Source organism: Pomacea canaliculata, linkage group LG14, assembly GCF_003073045.1.
Source record: "Pomacea canaliculata isolate SZHN2017 linkage group LG14, ASM307304v1, whole genome shotgun sequence".
Lineage (NCBI taxonomy): Eukaryota > Metazoa > Mollusca > Gastropoda > Architaenioglossa > Ampullariidae > Pomacea > Pomacea canaliculata.
In genome coordinates this window covers 3,145,268-3,169,195 of record NC_037603.1, presented here as the reverse complement: position 1 = coordinate 3,169,195, position 23,928 = coordinate 3,145,268, and the positions used below count along the sequence as shown (strand labels likewise).

The 23,928-nt window shown below is 37.5% G+C and overlaps 2 protein-coding genes across 3 annotated transcripts; both read right to left on the bottom strand.

The window, feature by feature from the left end:
* Positions 1–1,943: 1,943 nt before the first annotated feature.
* Positions 1,944–14,419, bottom strand: LOC112555249 (protein IWS1 homolog). 2 transcript variants are annotated; one of them, XM_025223558.1, is made up of 21 exons: positions 14,268–14,419; positions 13,467–13,555; positions 12,879–13,046; positions 12,063–12,350; positions 11,243–11,842; positions 10,617–10,706; positions 10,237–10,324; positions 9,767–9,825; positions 9,368–9,401; positions 8,815–8,878; positions 8,627–8,678; positions 7,742–7,877; positions 7,171–7,321; positions 6,603–6,685; positions 6,309–6,360; positions 5,926–6,003; positions 5,438–5,555; positions 5,120–5,228; positions 4,876–4,938; positions 4,410–4,521; positions 1,944–3,741 (listed from the first exon to the last, which is right to left on the bottom strand). In XM_025223558.1, exons 4-21 carry the CDS (start codon positions 12,256–12,258, stop codon positions 3,616–3,618), a joined length of 2,211 nt encoding a protein of 736 aa, XP_025079343.1. In that variant the 5' UTR covers positions 12,259–12,350; positions 12,879–13,046; positions 13,467–13,555; positions 14,268–14,419; the 3' UTR covers positions 1,944–3,615. The 2 variants fall into 2 exon arrangements, with proteins under 2 accessions (XP_025079343.1, XP_025079344.1); XM_025223559.1 differs by having other exon boundaries at positions 12,087–12,350.
* A 1,462-nt stretch (positions 14,420–15,881) lies between these two features.
* LOC112555521 (DNA polymerase delta subunit 3-like) lies at positions 15,882–23,682 on the bottom strand. The gene is given in 16 exon segments (XM_025223955.1): positions 15,882–16,811; positions 17,644–17,738; positions 18,249–18,313; positions 18,316–18,463; positions 18,724–18,795; positions 19,115–19,146; positions 19,488–19,590; positions 19,775–19,835; positions 20,374–20,454; positions 20,516–20,536; positions 20,684–20,807; positions 20,954–21,018; positions 21,752–21,859; positions 22,499–22,601; positions 22,976–23,031; positions 23,550–23,682. Coding segments are annotated over 16 exon segments (1,281 nt in total). The 5' UTR covers positions 23,613–23,682; the 3' UTR covers positions 15,882–16,727.
* Between the last annotated feature and the right edge of the window lie 246 nt (positions 23,683–23,928).

Below are 23,928 nucleotides of genomic sequence, written 5' to 3'. Positions count from 1 at the left end.
TTTCGTATGTCTTCGTGTTATTTACTTATTTCTTCCTTTTCTTGTCACACATGAATGAATGTTTTTTAAAGTCTTTATCATTCCCCTTCCCACCATAAACACACTTCTCTTGAACTAAATTTTCAGTCATGACGCTCGAGGCTTGCCATACATTCGCAGTCTAGGCTTGTTTTCAGCGCGTGCGTCACAGCGAACTTTGAAGTAGGCCGCGTGTTTGTCCGTCTCATTGCAAACCCAGCTTTCTGTAATGATTTTTTTTCTCTTTTTTTTGTGGGGAGGTCTTCTTTCAACCTGCGAACAACATCCTAGCTGTCAAGGTACAATCAGAACTTTCTGAGGAGCAACGGAAAAGGATCGGTGTGGTGGGCGGTTTTTTTTTTTTTTCGGCCATTCCAGGCCAACTGGTAATCTTCTGGTTGTCGTTCTTCAGAACGCGCTGTGGTCGATTCAAACAGTCTATGCTTGTTATTTCGAGCAAGGTCGAAGTCAGGTGGAAGTTAGGGGAGGGGGAGAGAGGAGGGAGGTCGGAGCAATTTCCTCGGGTAGACGGCGCCGTGATCGGTCAGTGTACGCTATGCCGCTGTGCGCCACCCGATACCCGACCAATATGGCAGATCAGGTTTCACGACAAACTGATCATAAACCCAACATAATGCCATAGAGTAAGCCTGTGTGTGTGCGCGCGCGTCTGCGTATTACCGTGTGAATGGCTGAAGTCTGTAGGAATTCTTGTCTCCTTCATGTTGACAGAAAATTCTTTCGCAAAAATATATTATGGAAAGAAAAGCTGAGAAGTCAAGACAGAAGGCAGAAATTGCGATATAAGGGTAGGGAGGAAGTCGATCGGGACAGGCAAACACTAAAAATAAAACAAGGTGGCTGATGTCATCAGAGGGTAAAAGACTATAGTACAGCAAACACGCTCAGACTCGAGGCCTATGATTGCGTTGGCTTCAAAGCAAAGACTGATATCAAAAGATATATTAGGAGCTGGCAACAACTTGTATCGATCGACAATGTCAGCGCCTCCCCTCCACCCGACACTTGTAAAACTCCCGTCAGCGGGTACAATCTGGAGCCGAGGTCACACACTTCTCCTGCCGTCGGCTGAGGTCAGACGTAAACAAGACAGAATCTTTTGTCTGGGTTTTTTTTTTTTCTCCCCTGCCTTGACTGAACAATGTCGAACAGCGCTCATGAAGTGCTTATTATGTACCCGACACCCTTATTGCTTTCTCCTCTTACTCCTTATCTGCTGTCATGCATCAGGCACGTGTTCACTCATTGTAAACATGTGAATTCAGCTCCCATTCCACGTCTTCATGTCTCCATAGAGACATCAGTTGTTTATCAGCGTGAGAGCTCTCCATGCACACAGTGCACGTGCGTGTGTGAGCGAGAGAGTACATGTTCAAACTAATTCTCTCTCTGCAGACAGAGGCGCTGTTGCAATTTCAGTGGCGCCGATCATCTCAACCTGATCCGCTGGGTCTCACCTGAACAGGCAGTAAATCAAAGACTAACCTTGTTGCACTTCGCTTTCTTTACACTGCTGTAGGCTTGGCTTCTCTCTATACCACCGTTGCCAGGATCCTTTCACTGTCTGTCGCTACATACCAAAATAAAACCTCACTGATTATATATATACTTATCACTAGGGCACTGTCAAAATCTTGTTTGTGAAGAAAAATTAGAGGCAGAAAATGCTTCATTTCAATGTTCAAAATATTTCTCATGATGACGATCTAGTGGCAGGAATTTTCTCCGTGCAAAAATAATATTACTAGTTACTCTCACCTGGAGCTGTGTGTGCAGGTCTTATCTATTCATAAAATCTTATTTGAACGGTTACACCCCATGACACCTGTAGTTTGAGTCGGTATAAAACAGCGGAACATGTGCTCACGTTCAACATTATCAAAGAAGGCATACCAAACCTATGCACGGATAGTTCAAGGTTTATTCTTTTTGTAGATCATTTACATCCATGTACACATTCTACCATCTACCCAAACCTCATGCCCTGCACGTCCCGGCACCACCAAGACCCTTGAAAGATTGATAAAAGGCCGAGAAAAGCACATCTTTGAATCTCAAACACTGTTTCTGCTAATTGTTTGGTCTGCTTAATGACATTAGTCAGGGAACACACACACTAGGGAATCTCAAATCCCTCCTACAGGCTTTTAACAACAGTCTAGCAGGAGAGATAAAATACTGGGCCCAACTTGCAACTGTAGTCAACACATCACTTCCTGCTACCAACAATCAAACTTAGTAAATTGACTAGTGTGGTAATGGCAGCTACTCTTCCACAGGAAAGTTTCTGTAAATCTCAAGTTTTGTCTGCACCCACACCTGCTAAATATCTACATGCTGATTCAGAGATGAAAGAACTTTCACAAATTACATTTATGATCAATGATTATGTACACCATGGAATTTTAATTCCAGATGAGTGTAAATGTGTGTACAGTGGGAGGAAAGGTGTGTGTTTAAATCTGTAAACATCCATTAAACTTTATGCAAGAGGGAAACAACTGTTTTAATTTATGCTCTGATACACAGTGCAATGCATTGAACCTTTAGCCGATATTCATGCAATCATACCTTTCAAAAACCAAAGAAAAGAATGAACTCACTAATTTCCTTGATGATGATATGGTTAGGTTCTGAATGATAACTCTTAAGGCAGCACAGGTTTTGATCTTGAAAGGCCAAAAATTACTCTGTCACCAATTTTGAATCAAAAACTGGTATCTGAAATCCTAATGGCTTGTATAAGGAATGTGTCGAGGTCGTGCTACATCATTTAAACTATGGAATGGGGGATGAAAAGTTTTACCTGTGCAAAACCTTGTGCTTTCACTGTAACAATATTTTACCTATTGAAATAAAACCTCATATACATGCTTTCAGGGATGTCTGCAATGTTTGCCTGTATCACCACACGACTTCCTGAACCCTTAGCACTAATTCTTTTTGTTATCTTCTTCAAACTTTCAGGCTTAATCTGCAGAATCTCCTGGAATCCAGACTATTCTGCACAGATTAAAGGTTTATTTGAGGATGTTCCAGTTATTAATTATGTTGACATGCTGAACTGAAAAATGCTCATTCCCTTGCCTCACTACATCTACTTTCCAGAACGTACCTAATCTTACTAAGAATCATTTATGTATTAATAACGCTTTTGATTATAAGCTAACCAGACAAATACCAATGATACCAAATACTGTTATAGACATTTATACTCTTGTACAGAATCAGCTAGTCTGCTAGTGAATCCCAAGAGGTTCTACTGCTACAATCCATACACTTACATTGTGATTTATTGTTTTTAATTTCTCTGATTAGTGTGCCCTCATACATCAGATTCCAATTTCTTTCTCTGAAGGAAGAGTAGCAAAATATTTCTGATACAAATATCTTTATCAGTAAACAGAGAATTTATTCAGTTCATTTTAAATTCAGATGCACACATTTTATCTGTCTTGCCTTCTCCCAAACTCTCACCTGCTCTCTCTCTCACAGACAGACACAAACACGCTCACACTCTCACAAACATGTGTAAACACTCTCACACACACACATTTTATGCATATACTTAAATTCTCACAAAGCCATATTTCTTCCTTCAATACTAATTCCCACTGCTCTCTGTCCTTTTGTGAACTTTTTCTTCTCTTTGAATGTTCTTACATGTTTCTCATAGCGAGTAACCTTCTTCTTGGGCTGAGCCTGCATAAACAAGCAACAAAACATTTTTTAACTCCCTGTATTTTAAAATACTTTACATATATATTTCAAATGCACTGCAAATACACTAACCCTAACTCAATCACTATTTCTAGAAAGCATATCCATTTTACAACAGATCTTAGAATAATCTCTGCTTTTAATTTCAGCATGACTGCATATTGAATCGATCTCCCTTCTTGCTGCAAAGAGCATTTCCAAGACTTGTTTTGTCATTTTGTACTTCTTGCAGCAATGATAAAATATCAAAACTTTTTATTTGAAAGCCACAGCTGATTGAAATACACAGGCCTTAATGACATTGTCAAAGTGCAAAAAGACACAGAACTAGTGCAAACAGCAATGTTCAGATCAGCAGAAGAACCTATCGGCATTCACGTGTCCATTTCCCTGCTAATTTAGAACAGCACATGTTAACTACTAAAATTATTATCCCTCAAAGGTTTCAAAACATTAGCTACATATCACGTCTCAGCGAATTTCTTGTCATTTTCTTGATTTTAACGTTTTTTTTCAAATGCTGACCTTTTCAGGAAATAGAAATCATTTTTCAAAATAAATCGACTTCTGACAGACTCTGTAAACATCATCACAGCTCAAGGCCACATTTTGACAGAATACCAGAGCTACCAGAACTCATGTTTTCTCACCCTGGGGCCCTGGTTATCATAGCTGCTGACAGGGCGATGAACATACTCCTTGTTTGATGGTGTAGGCACCGATGCTCTGTACTGCCAGCCTGGGTCACCAGGCCTCAAAGCCCTGCACAAAACAATGAAACGTGTCATGCTTTGCTAATCTCTTCTTGTTGATCAAATACATACAAGATCATTTTTCTTCTTCAAAGAACAAGACAAATTTAAAGGGACATTTTTCTTTCTTCAGCTATACCTAATGCTCATCTGAAAAACTTTTAATTCAACAATCCATACTTTAATAGCATGTAGTCTATGTTTTCTAAAATCTGAAAAATACACTTTCTACATGGACTAAAATAACCAGCCCAACTCCAACTCAAGAATAAACAAGAAAAAAATACACTCTAGTATTCAGGCATGAGTAATGGTATTGTTGTATCTTTGATGGAAATTCACCATTCGGCCTGACAATGCTTACCTCTGTTCTCCAGCTAAAGCATTGTCAATATTCTGACGTGGCGTCTGCCCACCACCTTCCGCGCTGAAAATGAAACAAAATTATTAACAAAGACTATCGACAACTATCATGACAGTGCACTCACTCTTTGAATGTACACACACCGAGATGTAAAACAAATGCAGCCACATACTGAAATCTCATGAGCCTTAAGCTGTATGCTGTGCCTTATTAAAATGCAGAACCCAAAACTCTTAATAAAAACCTTGATCTGCGACGTTTAGGTTCACGCTCATAATCTTGCTGCTGGCGTTCCTCTCGTGACAGTGTCTTGTAGTTGGATGTTAGGTTGAAGATTGGTCTTGACCATTCATCTGCACAGAAATGAATATCTTAATATAAGTTAGAAAAAGCTACAAGAGTACGAGGACTAATTCTAACAGTCTGAAAAAATGACCTTCAAACTTTTTGAATTTCATATTTTAACAACCACTCATAGGGCAGCAAAGAGGCTCAAAATACTGAAGCAAACAGTGAAATATGAATAAAAATCTAGTCTGTATCTTTGCTTTGAGTTGCTTACTGATAAGTTTTCCAGCTCGTTCTCTATTATCTCTCATCTCTCGAGGATGCTTGTACAGATACATCACTGCCTTCCCTATGCCACTGTTCTTCAGGCTCTCACTGCTGATGGACGGAAACTGCACGCAACAATAGAACATTTTGATTTTAGTCTCACAAAAACTAGATATGCAGCAATAATGGACAACATGTTCCAAAGCAAACACCAGACCAATAGAAGTACAAAAAGAAATGGATGTGCACAGATCAGTGAATGATATTATTTTTTGTATCCAATCAGCTATTTCACATATCAAAACTATGTTAATTGTCTGACATTCAATGGACAAAGCACAGGCTCTAAAGTAATGACCATATTCTAACGACATTAATTCTGTGTATGTCTGTGGATCTGCAGTGAAAACCTTCATGAATCCTCTTATCAAATGCAATTATACCAAGTACATCTTAAGTTCCTGAAAATATTTATCCCAAGATGGCAGAACCCACCTCTCCAAGCACACGCAAAAGGCTCTCCCGGATGTTGTAGTGAGGAAGACTTTTGTCAGGCAAGGGAGCCAACCATTCCTGCATGCAAAGACAAGGTTTGTGAAAAGCAAGTCCCAAGAAAATACTGTAAAGACCATTCTTAACTGGATAAATGAGGATGAAAATTTGACCAACTCTGGCAAAAGTTTTAAATACATGTCATGCCAAACTTGGTCAAAGTTTATTCACATTAATCCAGTTATGGACCTTCAAGGCTCAAGAATGGCTGGGGATCAGGGTCTGTGATGCACAGAGTAACACACACAGGTTAACAAATGGTAGCACACAAATGTGCAGCGTGAAAAGAAAGAGAAGACTGGAAGACAGAGAGATCAAGTACTCACTGTCAGAGCACTCAGGATGCCAGACTCCAGAAAGATAAGGTGAAGGTCTGACCTGCATATCAAAAGAAATGCCATAATTAAACAGTGAGCAGTGCATGGCTTTAAGCATCCAGGTCAAAACAATTTCAATTTATTAATTTGCAAGTTATAAGTTATGATAAAATACTGCCACAGATCATTAAAAACAAAATTATGACCTTCCTTAACTTATTCAGGACATCAGGTTGTGCATATTGTTAATTTTTCTTTGTAATGGCAAAACGTCTCAACCGAGTTAACACCATAGCCACTCACTTCTTTAACTGTGATACAACATATGGCAAAAGCTTGATTTTTTTTGTGGCAGGCTGCCGTTTCTGGTTAAGCTGTCTGTCCTCCTGGCAACAGAAAAAACTATTACAGTTATCAACCTGCATATAGTTCATGTCTTCTTTATTTTCTCTCTAAAGTGGAGATGGCATACAAGCAGAGATGAAAACTTTAGCTTGTAACCACAGCACAGGCTACAAATGAAATTTGTCATCTGTAAGGCAGCTACCTCCATACCAGCTTCAGACATACATGCAAAATATGGATAATGCTTATTTCTTAGAATTCACCTTTAAGTATGTGGAATTTATATACCCGGGACCCAGCCAGTGTCTAACGATAGAATTTTAATTTGCATTACGAACTTTGCAGATTTTTGGAAATTCGTTTCATCCACAAAGAGTCTACAACCAAAGTGTAAAAGTCAAGAAATTTCAAAATGTTAAGATAAACACTTCACATTTTATAAATAGCAAAACTCGGCGACCGTTAGAGGGTTAATCTAAAACTTGTCTATCCATAGCCAGGAGATCAATCAGTAAACAAACCACACCTCTGCTGCTTCCTTCATCTTTGCAATCATATCTGCTATCAAATCGTCGTTATCATTGATGAGATCAACGTCTTTGCGCTTTCGACGGAATCGCTTGCTTTCTTCTTTTCTTCGTTGCATCATTACTTCAAAGTCAGAGACTGCTGAACTCCTGGATTCCCAAAATTTTAGACAAGAACCAGAAGTAAGAAGTGGTGACTTTCACACACAAGTATGACTGGTCAAAGGCAAAAAATAATTCCCTGGAAGACCATAATGAATGGTTTATACTGATTTAAGAAGAGAAGATTTCAAAACACTGAATAACATTTTCTCAACTGCAACAAAACATGCCTCAAAAAACCTTATCGTTAAATGGCCATAATCCACAAATTTTTATATGATCAAGATAAAATTAGCAGCATACCCAAAGCTTAGATTTACAGAAAACAAAATTAATGTCGTATCGCACCATATATAAGACACAAAATCTCATACCAAATTTCTTCACACGATTACTTCCACATTACAAATATGAAATTTTTTAACGTGTTGTCAAAATATATATCTATATATGGATATGTGCACGAACCCTTGTGCTCCTTTCCTAGCTGCATCTTCATTCTCATCATCTGAGAGCTCTGGCAGTACTTCCCCTTCTGCATTCCCTTCTTGGGTTGTGGGCACCTGTTCATCTTCATCTACCTCCTCCTCATCTGCTTTGACAGCTGTTCAGAGACATTTTACCTACATTTTCTATCATTCCCACCAGACAGTAAATTTTTACTATACAAGCACTCCCCGCCTCCTACCACCAAAGCATGATGTTGCAGTAAAGGGTGCTTTCTTCCAAATTTAGTCACAGAAAATCTATTTATGCTAGAACAAAGTGAAGAAGACTTTCCTGATCTTCAAATATACACAACCTGCTTCATGCATTTGTAAGCTATCAAGAACTGGAAACAACTATTATACAGCATCAAAATGGACAGCTTAAATCAAATCAAATCAAATCAAAACAGACTTTATTGTCTGCCCAGGAGGACAGAAATTTGTCTTTGCTCACATACCCATACAGACATTTAACACACAGTTAGGAGTAAAAGTGAGGAGTAATATAGTGTTGATTGCACCAGTCATCAAGGCAGTGTATGATCCTAACAACAAACCTTGGGTGACCAAGGGCCTAAAAGCACTGCTGAACAAAAAGAAACATTTGTTCATCACGGGCAGAAGCCCACGACAGAAGATTAGTACATAGAGAGGACCATGATGCTATCCGTTGGGTGGGCAGAAGCTCTACGAGCATACTAGTTAGTCCGCTTTCAGTAGTTTGCCGGTGGACCAAGACTAATAATAATAAGACTATTGTAAAATAACAACTACAAGAATCACTAGATGATAGAACAGACAAAGCACAACAAAAACTCAAATTCAAACACATGTAAGATAAAAGAAAAGATCAATTTCAAATTACCACTTTTCTTCTTCTCTTTCTTTTTTGATCGGACGTCATCCTCTTTGAAACCCTGACAAGTGATACACATAAGAAATCTTTAAAATATGGATAAAAAGCAGAAATATGCATACATGAGAATGCACACACACACATGCATGTTCACTTCCACATATGCAGAAACACACACACGACAGCAACAATCATACCGCAAATTCTTCTTCTTCATCACTTGAGCCAAAAATATCTGCAATCAGCTCATCTGCAACTGACCTAAAAAATAAAGGAATAATAGATTATCTTTATGTATCAAATGTGAGTTTTCATTTACAGAATTGCTTATATGGGCCTTCATTTTATTTATTTAAATGCTGGCATAAGGTAGAAACTTTGCTTCTCTGTTTCCTACTAAATCAAGATCACCCTGTCTGGTTGTTGAGGAACTGGTGTCCACTTATGCAGGCATATTAAGAACTAAACATTCCATCATCAAAAACAGACAAAAAACTTTTTCTTATGAGACAGAATTTTTATAAATATAAAATACATATATAAATATAATTAAAATATTGGCTTCCCTACCCACTACAACATAGTTTTAATGCAAAAAGACATGACTAGCTTTTTCCAAAGTGTGAAAAAAAAAACACGCAAAATTTTAATTAATGACAAAGAACCATCTCTGGTGTAAAATGTCTGAAATGCGTAGAAGCATTGCACACATTATCATGTTAAATCAAAAGGAAGATAAAGTGAACTTACTCTTTGTCGCTGTCATCATCTTCACTGCCTTTACCTGCAAGAAGGGAATACTGTTTTCAATTTTAATGTCACCATTACTAAACTAATAATAGTCATTTTCCCACAAAACAATGAAATTTATACATGATCATCAAGTAAAAGCCTGAATAAGCATTGTTCCCATGGAGGTTATCTTTAGTAGGCGTTTAAATATCGTGTGTGGCCATAAATCATTTATTAACAAATGCATCTTCTTCCATAATTATGACTCACTGAAGAAAGTCTCTAGAGAATATGTTTTAAAATATTTTAATATGGTGTAAAATATACAAGTTGATGTAAAATATTCATGTTCAAATGGCTACTCTCTGAAATATATATATTTGCTATCAGTAACTCATGAAAATACACACTACTCACTTTTCCCTTGGTCCTTGCCTAAAGTCTTGCCACCGTCAGCATCTGATCCAGCTTTTTCCCTATCAGTTTTAATTTGACGTCAGATTTTCATTGTCATTCAATACGATGTAATTGACTCATCACTATAACTATTTAATGATATAACAATATTTCATGCAATATTATTATTACTTGATTTTATTTAATTTTGTACTGTTTTGATTTGGGTGTAATCTAGCTTTTACTCTACTGATTTCAATTTTATAAAAACAACTTTTCTTATTATAAGTATTAGCTATAACTGTTAACTTGAAACTAGAGCTATCATACACCTCGTCCTCAACACAATAATACTGAAAGACTATCATCATTGCTTCCTGTTACTGTTATAATGTATTCAAGAGACACTTACATAAATATTTGGGTTGAGGGGAGGGTGAGATGGAGGAGACAGACAGCACACTGTCATATGCCAGCAACAGTTCACTTACTCATTGTCATCATTTTCTTTGTCAGAATCATCATCATCTATGATCCGTCTTCGTTTTCGAACTGCCACCCTGCTTCCAGCAGAGGATGCTGCTCAAACACCCCCAAAAAAACTTACACTGACCAAATCTATTTCATAGACTTTCATTTTATAGTTAAATATCTTCTGAATTGTCACCATAAGCAAAAAGGAAAATGAGCATACCATGACAACATACTCATCTCTTAAAGCAAAGTTAAGTCTTATTTCAAAGCCAACCAATCATTTCCTGGACAAACAACTAAAATTCCTTAAAAAACAACATACTCTATAACAAATAAACAAAAGAAAAAACAGAAATAAATTAAAGCACTCATGAATAAGAGTATGTTTTTTTTTTACCTCTTGAAGCAGGGGAACCTGACCTTGAGCGTGACCTGGAAACAGATCTTGAACGCCTCTGGGGTGATCCTGATCCCCGTCTCGAACGAGCTAAGAAACAAAATAATGTAACTACCTTAAGTTTTTAATGTTTCTCATATCTGCTAGATTTCCATAGAAATGACTCAGTTTTTCCTATGTAAATGTCAAACTTTATTTCCGGCTGTTGTGAGACTGTAACTTTGCCTTTTTTTTGCTCCTTTCACAGCTTCCTACTTGTCTATCTACTGTCCTGCTAAGGACACAGCCAATAGACCACCTGCCACACTATAAAAGGCGGTCCAGTGGTGCACAAGTTAGCGCCTGTCACCAATACAATGAGAATTTATTGGCCTGGGTTCAGATCTCATCTTGGGCATGCTGTTTTTTGCTCAGCATGTGGCATCTGGGACTAGATCAGGGGTGGGCAATTAATTTTCCCAAGGGGCCGGATGAGAAACTGGTTCTAGAGCATGTACATAGCTGCTAGATCCTTTAGTGACATAAACCTTTAATTCCCCCCACACACACACACATTCCTCACAACATGCTGATCCTGCAAATAAAAATCAATGCAAAATAAACAAATGCAACTAAAGATGACTAACCAGGTGAAGAACTTCCTGCTCGAGAACCTGATCGACTTCTTGCAGGTGACCCAGACTGACTTCTTGCTGGTGAACCTGATCGACTTCTGGCAGGAGAACCAGACCTGCTTCTAGCTGGTGAACCAGATCGACTTCTAGCAGGAGAACCAGACCTACTCCTTACTGGTGAACCAGATCGACTCCTTACTGGTGAACCTGATCGACTTCTAGCAGGAGAACCAGACCTACTCCTTACTGGTGAACCAGACCGATTCCTTGCAGGTGAACCTGATCGACTTCTAGCCAGAGAACCAGACCGACTCCTTGCTGGTGAACCAGACCGACTCCTTGCTGGTGAACCAGATCGACTTCTAGCAGGAGAACCAGATCGACTCCTTGCTGGTGAAACAGATCTACTTCTTGCAGGTGAACCCGACTGACTCCTTGCTGGCGAGCCTGATCTACTTCTTGCGGGGGAACCAGACTGGCTTCTAGATGGCGAGCCTTTGGGACTTTTTGGAGAGCCAGACCAGCTTCTTACTGGTGAACCAGAGCGACTCCGACTTAGAGAAGGTGATCTGTCATGCCGTGGAGAACCTGCTGGTGAAGCCGGAGCACTTCCTAGAAATCAAAAGACAAACACTAGTGATAGTTCAAATTTTCAAAAAAAAATGAACTATTGTGGGATTATTTTTATATCTTGTAGAAACTTTCAATTTTCTTATACAAACAGAAAGTCAAATTCTTTTCATACATTGTATTTTGTAAAGCATCATAAACATAAAATGCTGGAAGCCATAAGTATGATAGCTAAATTGAAAACTCAAAGACTTCTCTGCACCTGAAGGAGATCTTGCATCACTACCTGCTGGAGAAGCTGGACCACTCCCACTGAGTGAGTGACGGCTGTCCCAGCCAGGAGAAACTGGGCGACCCATGGGTGAAGGAGGTGCACTGTTCAAAGGGGAGGCCACTGGGCTAGCAATGGAGGATCCTGGAGAACGTGGTCCACTTGCATCCATGTCATGTCTGTTCATGTCGTCATCATTATTATTGTTGTCATCATCATATGTTTCTGGGTGTGGGTGCCCCCAACATCCATATCACCTTCATCCATTTCTCTTTCAATCTTCACAAAGGAAAACAAAATATAATCTAAAACTGTCTTATACAAGTAATAAAGGTAAATGGTTTTAATTAATACTTGCAAGTTAGGTAGATTGTACAAGGTGCTTTAGGTCCCTCCATCCTCTAACAGAAAATGTTTATAACCAGTGGATAAAAGCAAAGCTGTATCTACTGTTCACATAGACTCTCATATATGACTTACACATTAGACAAGCACATGTACATTTGATCCTTCCCCCGAGAAAGATTTATTTAAATTCTTGCTTTTGAAATTGTCTCTCCTAACTGATATATGCATTCCAATATAAAAACAATAATAATAACTATTATATTTTTATTAGTCACATTTCCAAATATGGAGTAAAAGCCCAAAGCCCTGTGCTTATAGGATTATAAATGAATTGACCATTTGACATGCAGTGGGGAACATTCTTAAAATTTTGGTAATATGAAAAACAAATAAAGATGTAAACAGCTAGATACATTGCAAACAATTTCAGTTAGTCTGCAAGAAAAAAACTCATCTTACCACTTCTCTTTCCACTTCCTCCCCTTCATCATCATCATCCATATCTTGATGCACTACCTCCCGTTCCACCTCGCCTCCATCACTGACATAATCATCATCCTCTGGCACTTGGCGTAAAGAATTTTGTGGCGACATTGAGCCAGGTGAAGCTGGAACCATGTCATTAGACTGGAAAAAAAACCACCAAAGAAGAAATGCAATGTGAATGCAAACTGAATGAGACATTGGTCATTTGCCACCACAAATATAGGACTGATAGAAACATATTCTTGGCAGCCCAGTTTTCTAAACAAATATGCTCAACATGTCAGTGTTGATGGGATTTTTTTTATGTGTAACATAATGACATGTTCATCAATGACAATAAAAATCAAAGTCCTTTTAAGGTAGCAGTTTCTACTCTGTAGATTACAAAGCCTGAACATATCAACATTATGTGACCTACTGCCATCCTAGATCATATTATATGTTGTATAATACTATGAGTTTGTGGTGAAAATTACAGTATATGGAATTATTTGTAACTGACACTATTAGGCAAGACATCTTTGAAAACAAAGTGGTGTAGGCAAATTCCTAACTCTTTACCTGCTGTCCTTCCCATTCATCTCGTACAGGGGTGGCATGGCCAATGTCACCTTCTGCTTCATCCTGCACAGGAGTACTTCCACCACTTCCTGCAACCACAGCAAAATAAAGATGTCATTTTGTTCATCTATTTTTTTTTTTTAAATCCATTTTACAAGCTGTTGTAAGCTACGGGCTATCATAAAATGGTTTGATAAGTTAATTTATTCAACTTATGCATTAATAATATTCATGTTATCCCTTCCCATAAAATTCAATGAATTATAAAAATGTATCAAATTAATTTAACTGACATGCTGTAGTGTATACTTGTTTTATCACAAACAGTACTGCAAATTCTATATACAACTTACAAGCTGTACAGCACTTAGGTGACCCAAGTATATTTTCACAGATGTTCTAACATTACAAAAATTAAAACCTAAAAGAGGCACCCTCCCCCCTAAAAAAAATAATAATAAAGTCAAATTTTTCCATGTAACATATTAGTGTTTGAGAGTGCTTATTATTGTCCTTTTGTTTCAAGATGAGTGTTTGAGACCACACACTTTAAATGTTGACCAATTTACATCATTAACTCCAATCGTTTTACAAAGTCCTTCAGAAAACAAGGCATATTTATGAGGATATTTTACTAAAAAGAAAAATCTACGCTGTAGTAAAATGAAAAAAAGCTATTTGTTGTATCATCGCCATCTGTAACGCAAAAGCATATTCAGCTGATTAATTTCAAGGATCACATACAGAACAGCTTTGAACATTAAAACGGAATGGACTCGAATCTTCAAAAAGTATCGGTACCTGGATAGTCTTCTTCTAGATCCATTCTTTCATACCACTGAAACTGTTTCCAGACCTCAAGGTACTTTCTAGCGGAAGTTGACGAGTATCGCAGCGCCGCCTGTCACACAAGGGAAGTCACTCGCAATATTTACAGGGAAGTCACTCGCAATGTTTGCGTTTTGTTACACGAAGGTCGCATAGGAAACATTCATTTGTCGAGTCTTGTTGCGATTAAGATATGGCAGGTAATTCACACTCACTGTATTAACGTCATTTGGTCCCAAACCCGGATGAGAAAAGAGGAGGGTTGGGCTTAAAACCCTTTATGCTACAGAAACGATAGCTAGAGAAATAGCTTCATCTGATAGAAGGAGGCAACTGGCCCCATGACGCCAAGAGATCAAAGCCAAAAAGACATCTCTAGCCCGAGAATGGAACTCCTGACGCCAAAACAACATATGCTGGCAGTTTCAGAGCATCGCCTACCCGAACAGAGACAGGCTGTGAAGGGTATACTCTGGCTCTCCTCTTTGAAAAAAAAATAAAAGCGTCGGTTTTTTTCGTCATTTATAATATACTGGGAAAATAATGTACAATTACAAGAGACCCGGAGAGGTTGTCTACCCCTGGGCCCGTGCTGGCTCTCGACGGCCTTGAGAATCAACATCAATATCATACGACCTACACATTGGGTCTTGTTTACACACCGGCTAGTGTCAACATCAATATCATACGACCTACACATTGGGTCTTGATAACACACCGGCTAGTGTCAACATCAATAACATACGGCCTACCCACTGTTTTGTTTACGCAACCTCAGGGTAGGGTTAGAAGCTGGAGTTGATGACATAACAGTCTGAAATAAAATGTCTTTATAGTCTAATGTCATCTTGATAAAACATTGGCAAGATGTGTGGCTGTGAACTATAAATAAACAAAATAATATTATTATTATTCATCTTTCGTTTTCATTTTCCCCACCAGGGCAAGTAACCTCAAGAAAAATCGCCCAGTGGTTCTCCTAAGTGAAAACAAGTGCGAATTTCACGATACGAAATTGAAAGATTCTCGTTTGAAATTAATTCTTAAAGTCAAATCGGTTCTTTTAACACAGCAAACTGAAGCTTCTTTTATTCTGACTTTAGCCAATTGTTCTAGGTATGGTTTAGGTCCTTCTGGGTTTGTTTTCCATTAGATTTATAGATCTGATGTGCCTTTTCTGTAGATGAAGGCAGATACACAAGATGTTAGTCACAGAGTATATATGATGCCATTCTATTTTGTCAATACCTTGGGACCCATATGTAGGGGGATTATGCTGCAAAATTCTGGGGATTGATCTGCCTCTCATTAATGAAAAGAGCATTTATCTATAGTTCAGTTTTGTCTGTAATGAAGTGGCTGCAAGCAAGTAGCTGCAGATAAAATTAAGTGATCAATTGTTGCAATTCACAAATCAATGCCAATATGCTTTTTCTCCAGAGAACATATTTTTTTGACTTCTACAGTTTGGAAACTATAGTGGCAAACATTTGCAATACATTTAAGTGCATTTTTTCCATGTAAAATGCATCAACGTGCACACACACACACACAAAGTGTTGCACAAACCACAGATATAGTTGCATGTATGAAGAATCTCATATTTAATTAATCCCAGCATCTGAACTTTTATAAACATCTTCAAAGAGACACAACTGTATTTCTTTATTATTGCTTTTGCACAGTCTGTCATTCTACTTATAGGTTTTCTTGACTGTAGATCATTACTGACAAAAGCTATTTCTAGAGTACACTGCACAAGACAAGCAATTTTTTTTTTTTTTTTTATTGTACAGCAATTATTTTCTTCTATCACGCTAATAGTTGTTATTTGCTCCACAGCACATCTTGTAGCTTTCATGTAATCATTGGCTTCAAGATGGCAGCCCAACATATAAATACTCAGCAAGAAGTATGATGAAATCAGTCTCAAACAATAGCCCCATTGTTCCTCCCAATACTGTTTTAACCTGTTGTTCCTAAGATGATCCTAACACAGTGCAATAGTTTTCTCAATTCTCTGACTGTATGCTCACCAAAGAGACACTAATCAAACTTTAATTCTGTAATTCCAGAGTTGATATTTATTGCAGCTTTTTTTTAATGCAGCAAAATTCTCTGAATGGTTTAGTCCCTTCTCTCTCCACTCAAAAAAGTACCATGTACAAAAGTGACCCATTGAATGCTTGATGCAAATAAACAGATCTTACATAAACATCCCTTGCTAAGACACTATACAATCACTCTTGTATACCTGATGCAGATCTCATGACTTTGTCACAACAGATGTTTCCATAATGAGCACAGAAAAGTGAGAACAAATATCACATCACATCCAGCAGTGTATTTTGAACAGTGTTTGTGTTTTGGCTGTAGGGGGCTGGGGAAAGAAGAATAGTCATAAAGGAAGACAGGAATGTTGATCCACTTTTTTTACTTCTTCTTGAAGAAGGACATAAGCGAAGTTTGCTTCCCCTTAACTGGTGACGGTTTCTTGCGAGGACTAGTTTTGGGCGGCTGGAAAAATATGACAAGAATACACTTAATGAAAACAACAAAAATGTCTAGTATTAATTCCATGAACTGGAACAAAATCATGCAGCACACACCCACACAGAGATGTTAAAGGGGCTGCAGACTTTGGGACACATACTCGGGTCAGGTGTATAACGAAATTGTTCACATATTTCACACATTCAGTAATTTTCTAAAGTGCATTTCAAAAGACTGCTGCAGCAGAATTAAACTGTACCCATTACAGACACTAAATACAGACCTGGCTACCATCCCCTTTAGCAAAAGAAGAAAAAAAAATTTTCATCAGTTGCAGGGTGGATGGGATTGGTGTTTTACGCCGTGCCAGCAACTGATGCTATATTACGGCAAGGCAGCCAGCCTGTAAACAGATGCCACGTGCAGAGAAGGAACAGCGTGCCCGAGACGAGAAATGAACTCAGGGCAGCCAACCTTCACTGTATTGGTGACAGGCGCTAACCGTTGCGCCACCGGACCGCTCTCGTCAGTTGCAGTCCCACCCAAGATGCCAATTGTCCATAGCATCCGGCTCATAGCAACACAACGCAAAATTTTTCATCAGCCACTATCGCTGTTGGTAGTCTTTGGTTAACTGTCATGACACATTTGTAAATTATTTTAGGAGTAGATTTAAATATTAAAATTTAAGAATTCTTCAACCAAAAACTGGAATATTCATATCAACAAAGAATTTTCCCATTTGACAGACGTCAAGTGACATAAAACACATTTGTGTTTATAAAGCACAACACAGCTTTAAACAAATCTCTCTATTAATTAATATGTGTCATTATTGAGATTTTTAGTGACTCACAGAAGTTGTAGGCTTCTGAACAGTCTTTGCCTTCTTTGCTTCATCTTCCATTTCTGAAGCATCTGTTGACTCACTCTCCCATACATTTTCTGTCACTGAAAAAAACACACACACAAGAAGTAACAGCCTAGAAAAGTTGCTACCTAAAGTTTCCTTTGTGAGGGCTTTGTGAAAATGACCTTTCCCAGTATTACATTTGATGAGCAAAAATCTGGGAAAAGATGACAGCCTTGGTTATCACAACTTAAAAAAAAAAGAGAAAGAAAGCTGATTAAAATGTCTTGAGAAAAAAATGTACAAATTCTTTCAGACAATTTTAATTCTATGGCGTTTATATCAGAATTTGAGATCAGTACCACATACTAAATCTACATCTTAGGCTGATTCCAAATATGTTTACTATGCTCCTTTGCACACTCTTTCCCTGATACTTAAGCTTTTGTTTTCCAACAACTGTGAGTCTTAAGTTAAGTTGATTTTGTATGAAAGACTTTCTACCAACACTGCATTACAACACTACAATACATTCTAATATTATGATCTGTGTTTCACTCATGACGGCCTTATGCTCCTTGAGGAGTAACAAGGAATAAACTCACTCTCACCCATGAATCCATCTTCATCAAGAGAGGTTTTTGGCACAAGCTTTCTCCTTCTCCTTCGCACTTTGTTTCCATTTGTATGCTGTTCTCTCGTGGAGTTGTCGCCTGCCTGTTATTACACATCTCAGTCTGCTCTTTCTTTTTAGGTGTGGGTGACTCTGGTTGAGGACTTGGTTCTTTTGCAGGACTTGGAAGTGGACTTTCTTGGACCTCTATCTCTACAGAAAAGTGAAGGACTGTTTATTTGAAGTAGCATGCAAATGATAGTAAATATACTCTGATAGATTAGTAACATACAGATAACTCCACACACTGAAGAACATGTCAATGTGAAAAAATCAATGTGCAAAATGTTTCAACTCAGCTTACCAAAAAAACCCACAAGTTTACCACATACAGTGATCATCACCCTGTCACGTACAATGCACAAAACTAGGATTCGATACAAGCATGCAAAGCAGCACAGTGAACTACCCACCTTCCTCACTACTGCTCTCAGACATGTCATATCTGATCCTCCGCCTTCGTTTCCTTTCTGGCTCCTCATCATCTGACATCACAAAAGACATTTGTTTATAAAGTTCTAGACTAAATGAAAGTCCAAAACTTTGCTCTCCTGCTACGTCTTTAGATTTAAGCAGTCCTCACTTAAAAATAAAGCAAAAAAAAAAATTATTCTCACATTTCTGTTTGTATGTGAGGATGCACAGAAGGGTGAGAGGGTGCAAAAGGGTAAATGTAAGAAAATAAAAGTTTGTGCACAAATACTAATGCATTCACACATACATTCATTTATGTCTGCATCCACAAAACTCTGACGCCAACAAATGTGTGCTTGTGAAGGTGCACACATATTTACATACACATACCTGAATCATCTCTTATTCGCACTTCCTTTTTCCTGAAATTTCAAGCAAACAGAACTACTGTTAATGTTCAGGTAGCCCGTGATTCTCAACGGTACATATTTTAAGTCAGCTTTAGCAAAATAGACAGCTCTCGATTAATCCTAAGCCCCTCCTCTGTTTAAAGTATCAAATGGCTGCCACCCACAAATTCAACTTTGGCACTGCATCCTCACATCACATTGCATGACAGTTCATGACACATTTAAGGGGGACCACAAACTCTCCAGCATAAATCTAAGTTCGAGGGTGACACATGGTCTGTACAATACACACAGAGAACACTTTATTAATGATTGCATATCTAAGGTCCTTCAGAACAACACAATATACATACGTATTTCGCTTAGTGCTCTGTGTACTGCTGATGCTGTCTTTATTGGTAGCCTTGGTCTCTGCTACAGCAGGAAATTTCTTTGTTTCTGCTGCTTTGGGTTTTACTTGTTAAATATAGACAACACAGAAATTAATACACATTATACTTGAAAATTTCTTCTATATTCAAACAAAAACAGCTGTAAAATGTGTATTGTTCTTACACTCCTCTAAAGAAACAAACCAAGCACCAAAAATTCTTGCTCACTGGTGACAATAAACTTAAAAATCTACACATGGTAAACTAACCCAAAGGCTTTGCATTTGCAAAAAGATCCATGACACTTCCTTTCTTGGGAGGAGCCTTATCCTAGCAAAAATGAAACAAAAGCACCTTGAATTACATTAATATTTTACAAGTTTAAGTTAAGTTATACACAATATGCAGTCAGAAGAAAATCAATTATTGCTATTTTTTATTCGTAATAAAGTGATAAAGTGAAAGGACAGGGTTTTTCAAACTTGTAATGATATCTTGACAACTTGTCTCTATTTCTAGCAAATCTTACGTACACTTCTAGTACTGTAGCAAAAGAAGAGAATGTAGAAAAGATAATCACTATACCACAAAAGATTAAAATTTGAAAAAGACTGGATGTCCTGTTGTACAGGCCAAGGGAAGAAATACAGAGAAACAATTCAGCTTTAAAATTAGCTATTTTTTGTTCCTGTACTGTCAACTGTTTGCAAATATTAAAAAAAAAAAATCAATGCACATTACACATGTAATGTAAAACAAGGTGAGTCACCAGCTGCAAGCTTGCCAGTGTGATTGCAATGAGTTGAGGATTGCCACAAGTATAAGCAGAATGAGAGAAAAATAGCATTTTTCATCAATAACAACTTACAGTTTTGTTTTCTTCCTTTTGAGGTTTCATTGACGAATCTTCCTTTTTCCTGAAATCTTCTGCACTACTTTTCTTGGCAGACTGCACAAACATGGAAGGCAATACTGCCCTTTGGTTCTTTTTTCTTGCTTTTCAGTGTCACAGAATCTGTGTTGCTTTGTTTCTGAAAAAGTGCATAGCTTCAGTTACAGTTTTTAAATAAAAACTAAAATCTTTACTTACAGTCTAGTTAACAAACAATCTTTATAACAAACACTACTTAGTAGTTTGCCTTACTAGCCAAATAAAAGAACAAAAAACATTTTTTTACCATTTCTTCAGTTTTATTACTATTGCTTTCTTGATGGCTGTCATGTATTTTCTCTGGCACTTTGCTTGTCACTGAAGGCCTTGATCTAGGTACAGCCGCTTGTTTACAAAGAATGCTGCTGTACCTGCAACCAAGATAACAATAAGGTATCTTAAGTAAACATTCATGAACTGTTAAGGAATCCTTTAACTTTATTAATAGGGGCTGAGCATCGGTATGTGATGCATGGCACAATGGCTATAAAACATGACAGGCTTGTCTCTTGTTTACCTGTTTATATCTGACTGGTTTTCCTTCATCCCATCATAATCAGCCATGTAGAGTACATTTGGATCCTGGATGAAGCACAAACAGATATATTGTTACTAAACTTTTAAAGTATGAAAAGGACAACATCAGATTAACTCCAAACATCCTCATATCCCATCACCCTCTTTCTGTTAAAATGCCTATTTTTAATGCCTAAACGATTTTATTCCTTTAGAATTATGCCAAGTATCTGGTGAAAAAAAATATGAAACTATTTTAAGCTGAGAAGTATGTCAGGTGAGACATGCAAAGCTGGTATATCTCTATAAAAGTACACATTTCTATGTATTTATCTGCAGAGAGAGAAACTTTACATGATCATCGTCAATTTAAATATATTAGTTAAAACAATCCAGGCATAAGACTATCACAAATATTTGTTCACATACCCTTACGTTTATTTCATAGTTCACTCTTCCAAATCATTACTCATACAGAGAAATGATTGTTGATGTCACAAAATGGCATAAATTTGTTGATATCGTATTGACCAAACATAAAGCTGCATTAAAGGCAGCTATGAACTAGAAGGAAGGTGGGAACCCCCTAAATGTAAATTGGTTCAGACCTTTAAAGACAGAAAATAATTTACAGGTTCATGTCTTGTTATTGTTCCATAGCACCACTTTATCAAAACACATCACAGACAAAAGATGGGTACAAACTGAGAGCAAAGCAATCTTGTGGGCAGCCACATTTTTGTTACTCTGAACAAACATAAAAATTATCACTGACCTCTCATTAAAAAATATCACCAACCTTCACTTGGGCTCGTTGCACACTGTATATGTGACAGCTGGTAACCACAGACAGCTGTCTGCGAGTGGCTTCCAAGTCCTCTTCTGGCACCACCAAACATTTGTGCTCCTGCATTCATGGTAGAGAAAGATATACACAAATGATGAGGTATTTGTATCATATCTGTTCCAAATAACACACTGATCTAAGAAAGATATCTGAAGGCTTTAATTCCTATCATCTGCTGTATGTAGGTAAGTGCTAACAAAAAAAGAGGAAAGGAGGTGTTACACCAGAGAAAATGAGTTAAAAATCAAAATGAAAATACTTAAAATAACCTCTGTATCATAAATACATAAGCTATTTTGATTTATCAACTTAACAAAGATATAAGACCCACATGTAAACATGTAAAAGGCATGCTCTCTGTCTCTCAGTATGTGCGCACACACACACAGATGACACACCAAACACCAGCAGTGACACACCACACACAAAGGAAAAGATAAAAATGCACAACCTGATAGATAAAACTATTTAATCTAGAAAGAAAAAGAGTCAAAATGGTTATTTTAAAAAGTGAAAATTAAAACTAAATGCATTATAATAACTGGATACATAAATGCCTTCTGTTTTTGGTAGAGGGCGAGGAAAAAAACAAGAAAGGAGAAAGTAAAAGACAGAAACGTATATCAATAACAACAAAAAAAATGTGAGGGGATGATAAATCTTAATTTTCAGCATCTTTCATGCTATCTGCACACTTACTGGGATTCCATGACTATTTTGTGAAAGTCCTGCCACAAAATAAGTAGCATTGACTTGCTGATTCTTTTGCTGTTTCTGTTTGTGGAGGAACGTGTATAACAACCTGAGGATATATGAGCACAATATGACTGACTCATTTACCTTATTTTAGTCATAGACACATAAAACATCAGATAAAAGTCAAAGTGTACCTGTGCTTAAATGTAAAAATACATTAGGTAACATATTCAGACATTAATACATGAAAATTAGCTGAAGTAAAATATTAGAACTTTGTTATGCAGTTGTTAGGAAATTAAAATTTGACGAAGTCACAGAGACTACATGGTACAAAGCATCGGATCTTCAGCTCTAACAAAACTAAGATATTATAATCAGATAATTAAATTTCTTAAATTTGAACTCTTATGACAATTGCCACAAAGAATTTACCACATCACACAAAACTAATCACACCATAAACAGATATTAGCTCACCTTTTAGCCTGATTTATATGAATCTTCAGTGTTAGACTAAGCCACTTGCAAGTAACCTAGATTAAAGAAGGTATGATTTCATGAATAAAACAATGCTACGTCGATATCAAAAGATGCCCCTTTTAACATCTCATGTCCTTTTAAGCTATTACAACATAACAGATAAATGCTACAATATAATTATTCGCACAGTTATTTATTGTTTACTGATTAGGAAACTGAATATTTTGTGATCGACTACTTGCCTTGAAAGTTATATTCTGTTAGGAATAAAATTCTTAAAATTCAGATTGAAATACAATTTCTTTCTGAATCGTTATGATAAGTCATTGATGTAGAAAACAAAACTTACAGGTCATGACATACTAATGATATTAAGCAAGGTAAAAGCTTCACACAAATCCATACATTCTACTAGAGTTTGATCTGTATCACCGTTGTCATCGACCAAGTACCTGTAGTCGCAACTACGCCAAAGCTACGCAGAGGATGAGGTTTGCTCTAACAGGTGTTAATCAATGTAGTGGTTATTTAAGTCATTTGAAAAATTAAGTTTTGGACAGATATAACTCACAATTTTGTTCTCGTCGTTAACATATTCGTCAATGTTTTCGAGGCAAAGCGCGTCTGCCGCCATTTCTGCGTTCAGCAGGAGCTATCTCCCTTACATCCGTTCTTCTGCTTCCTGATAACATCACAAACTTGTATTACTGGACTGCTAGCAGACGATTTTCCCCCCCCCCTTCCCCAGTTAACTACTAAAACGAGGCAGGAGTGTACAAAGCTTCCAGTTTATTCACATTTCAATTAACTAATAAGACGAGGCATGCTACTACAACGCTTCCTGTTTTGTCACATTCTTTGTTTAGACTCGCCGAGGACTACAAGCGGATAACTTCGCAAGAGGCTATATAAGCGTTGGTCTTGGCAGATAGACAGCAGTCCACATAAAA

Bases quoted from the DNA above. Each gene is read 5' to 3' on its own strand.
- LOC112555249 (XM_025223558.1), bottom strand. From the start codon at position 12,258: ATGAACAGACATGACATGGATGCAAGTGGACCACGTTCTCCAGGATCC. The intron at 6,004-6,308 runs GTGAGTACTTGA...CTTTGCATGCAG, and splicing joins GCATCCTGAGTGCTCTGACA to GAATGGTTGGCTCCCTTGCC. The intron at 5,556-5,925 runs GTGGGTTCTGCC...TGTTGCGTGCAG, and splicing joins TTTTGCGTGTGCTTGGAGAG to TTTCCGTCCATCAGCAGTGA.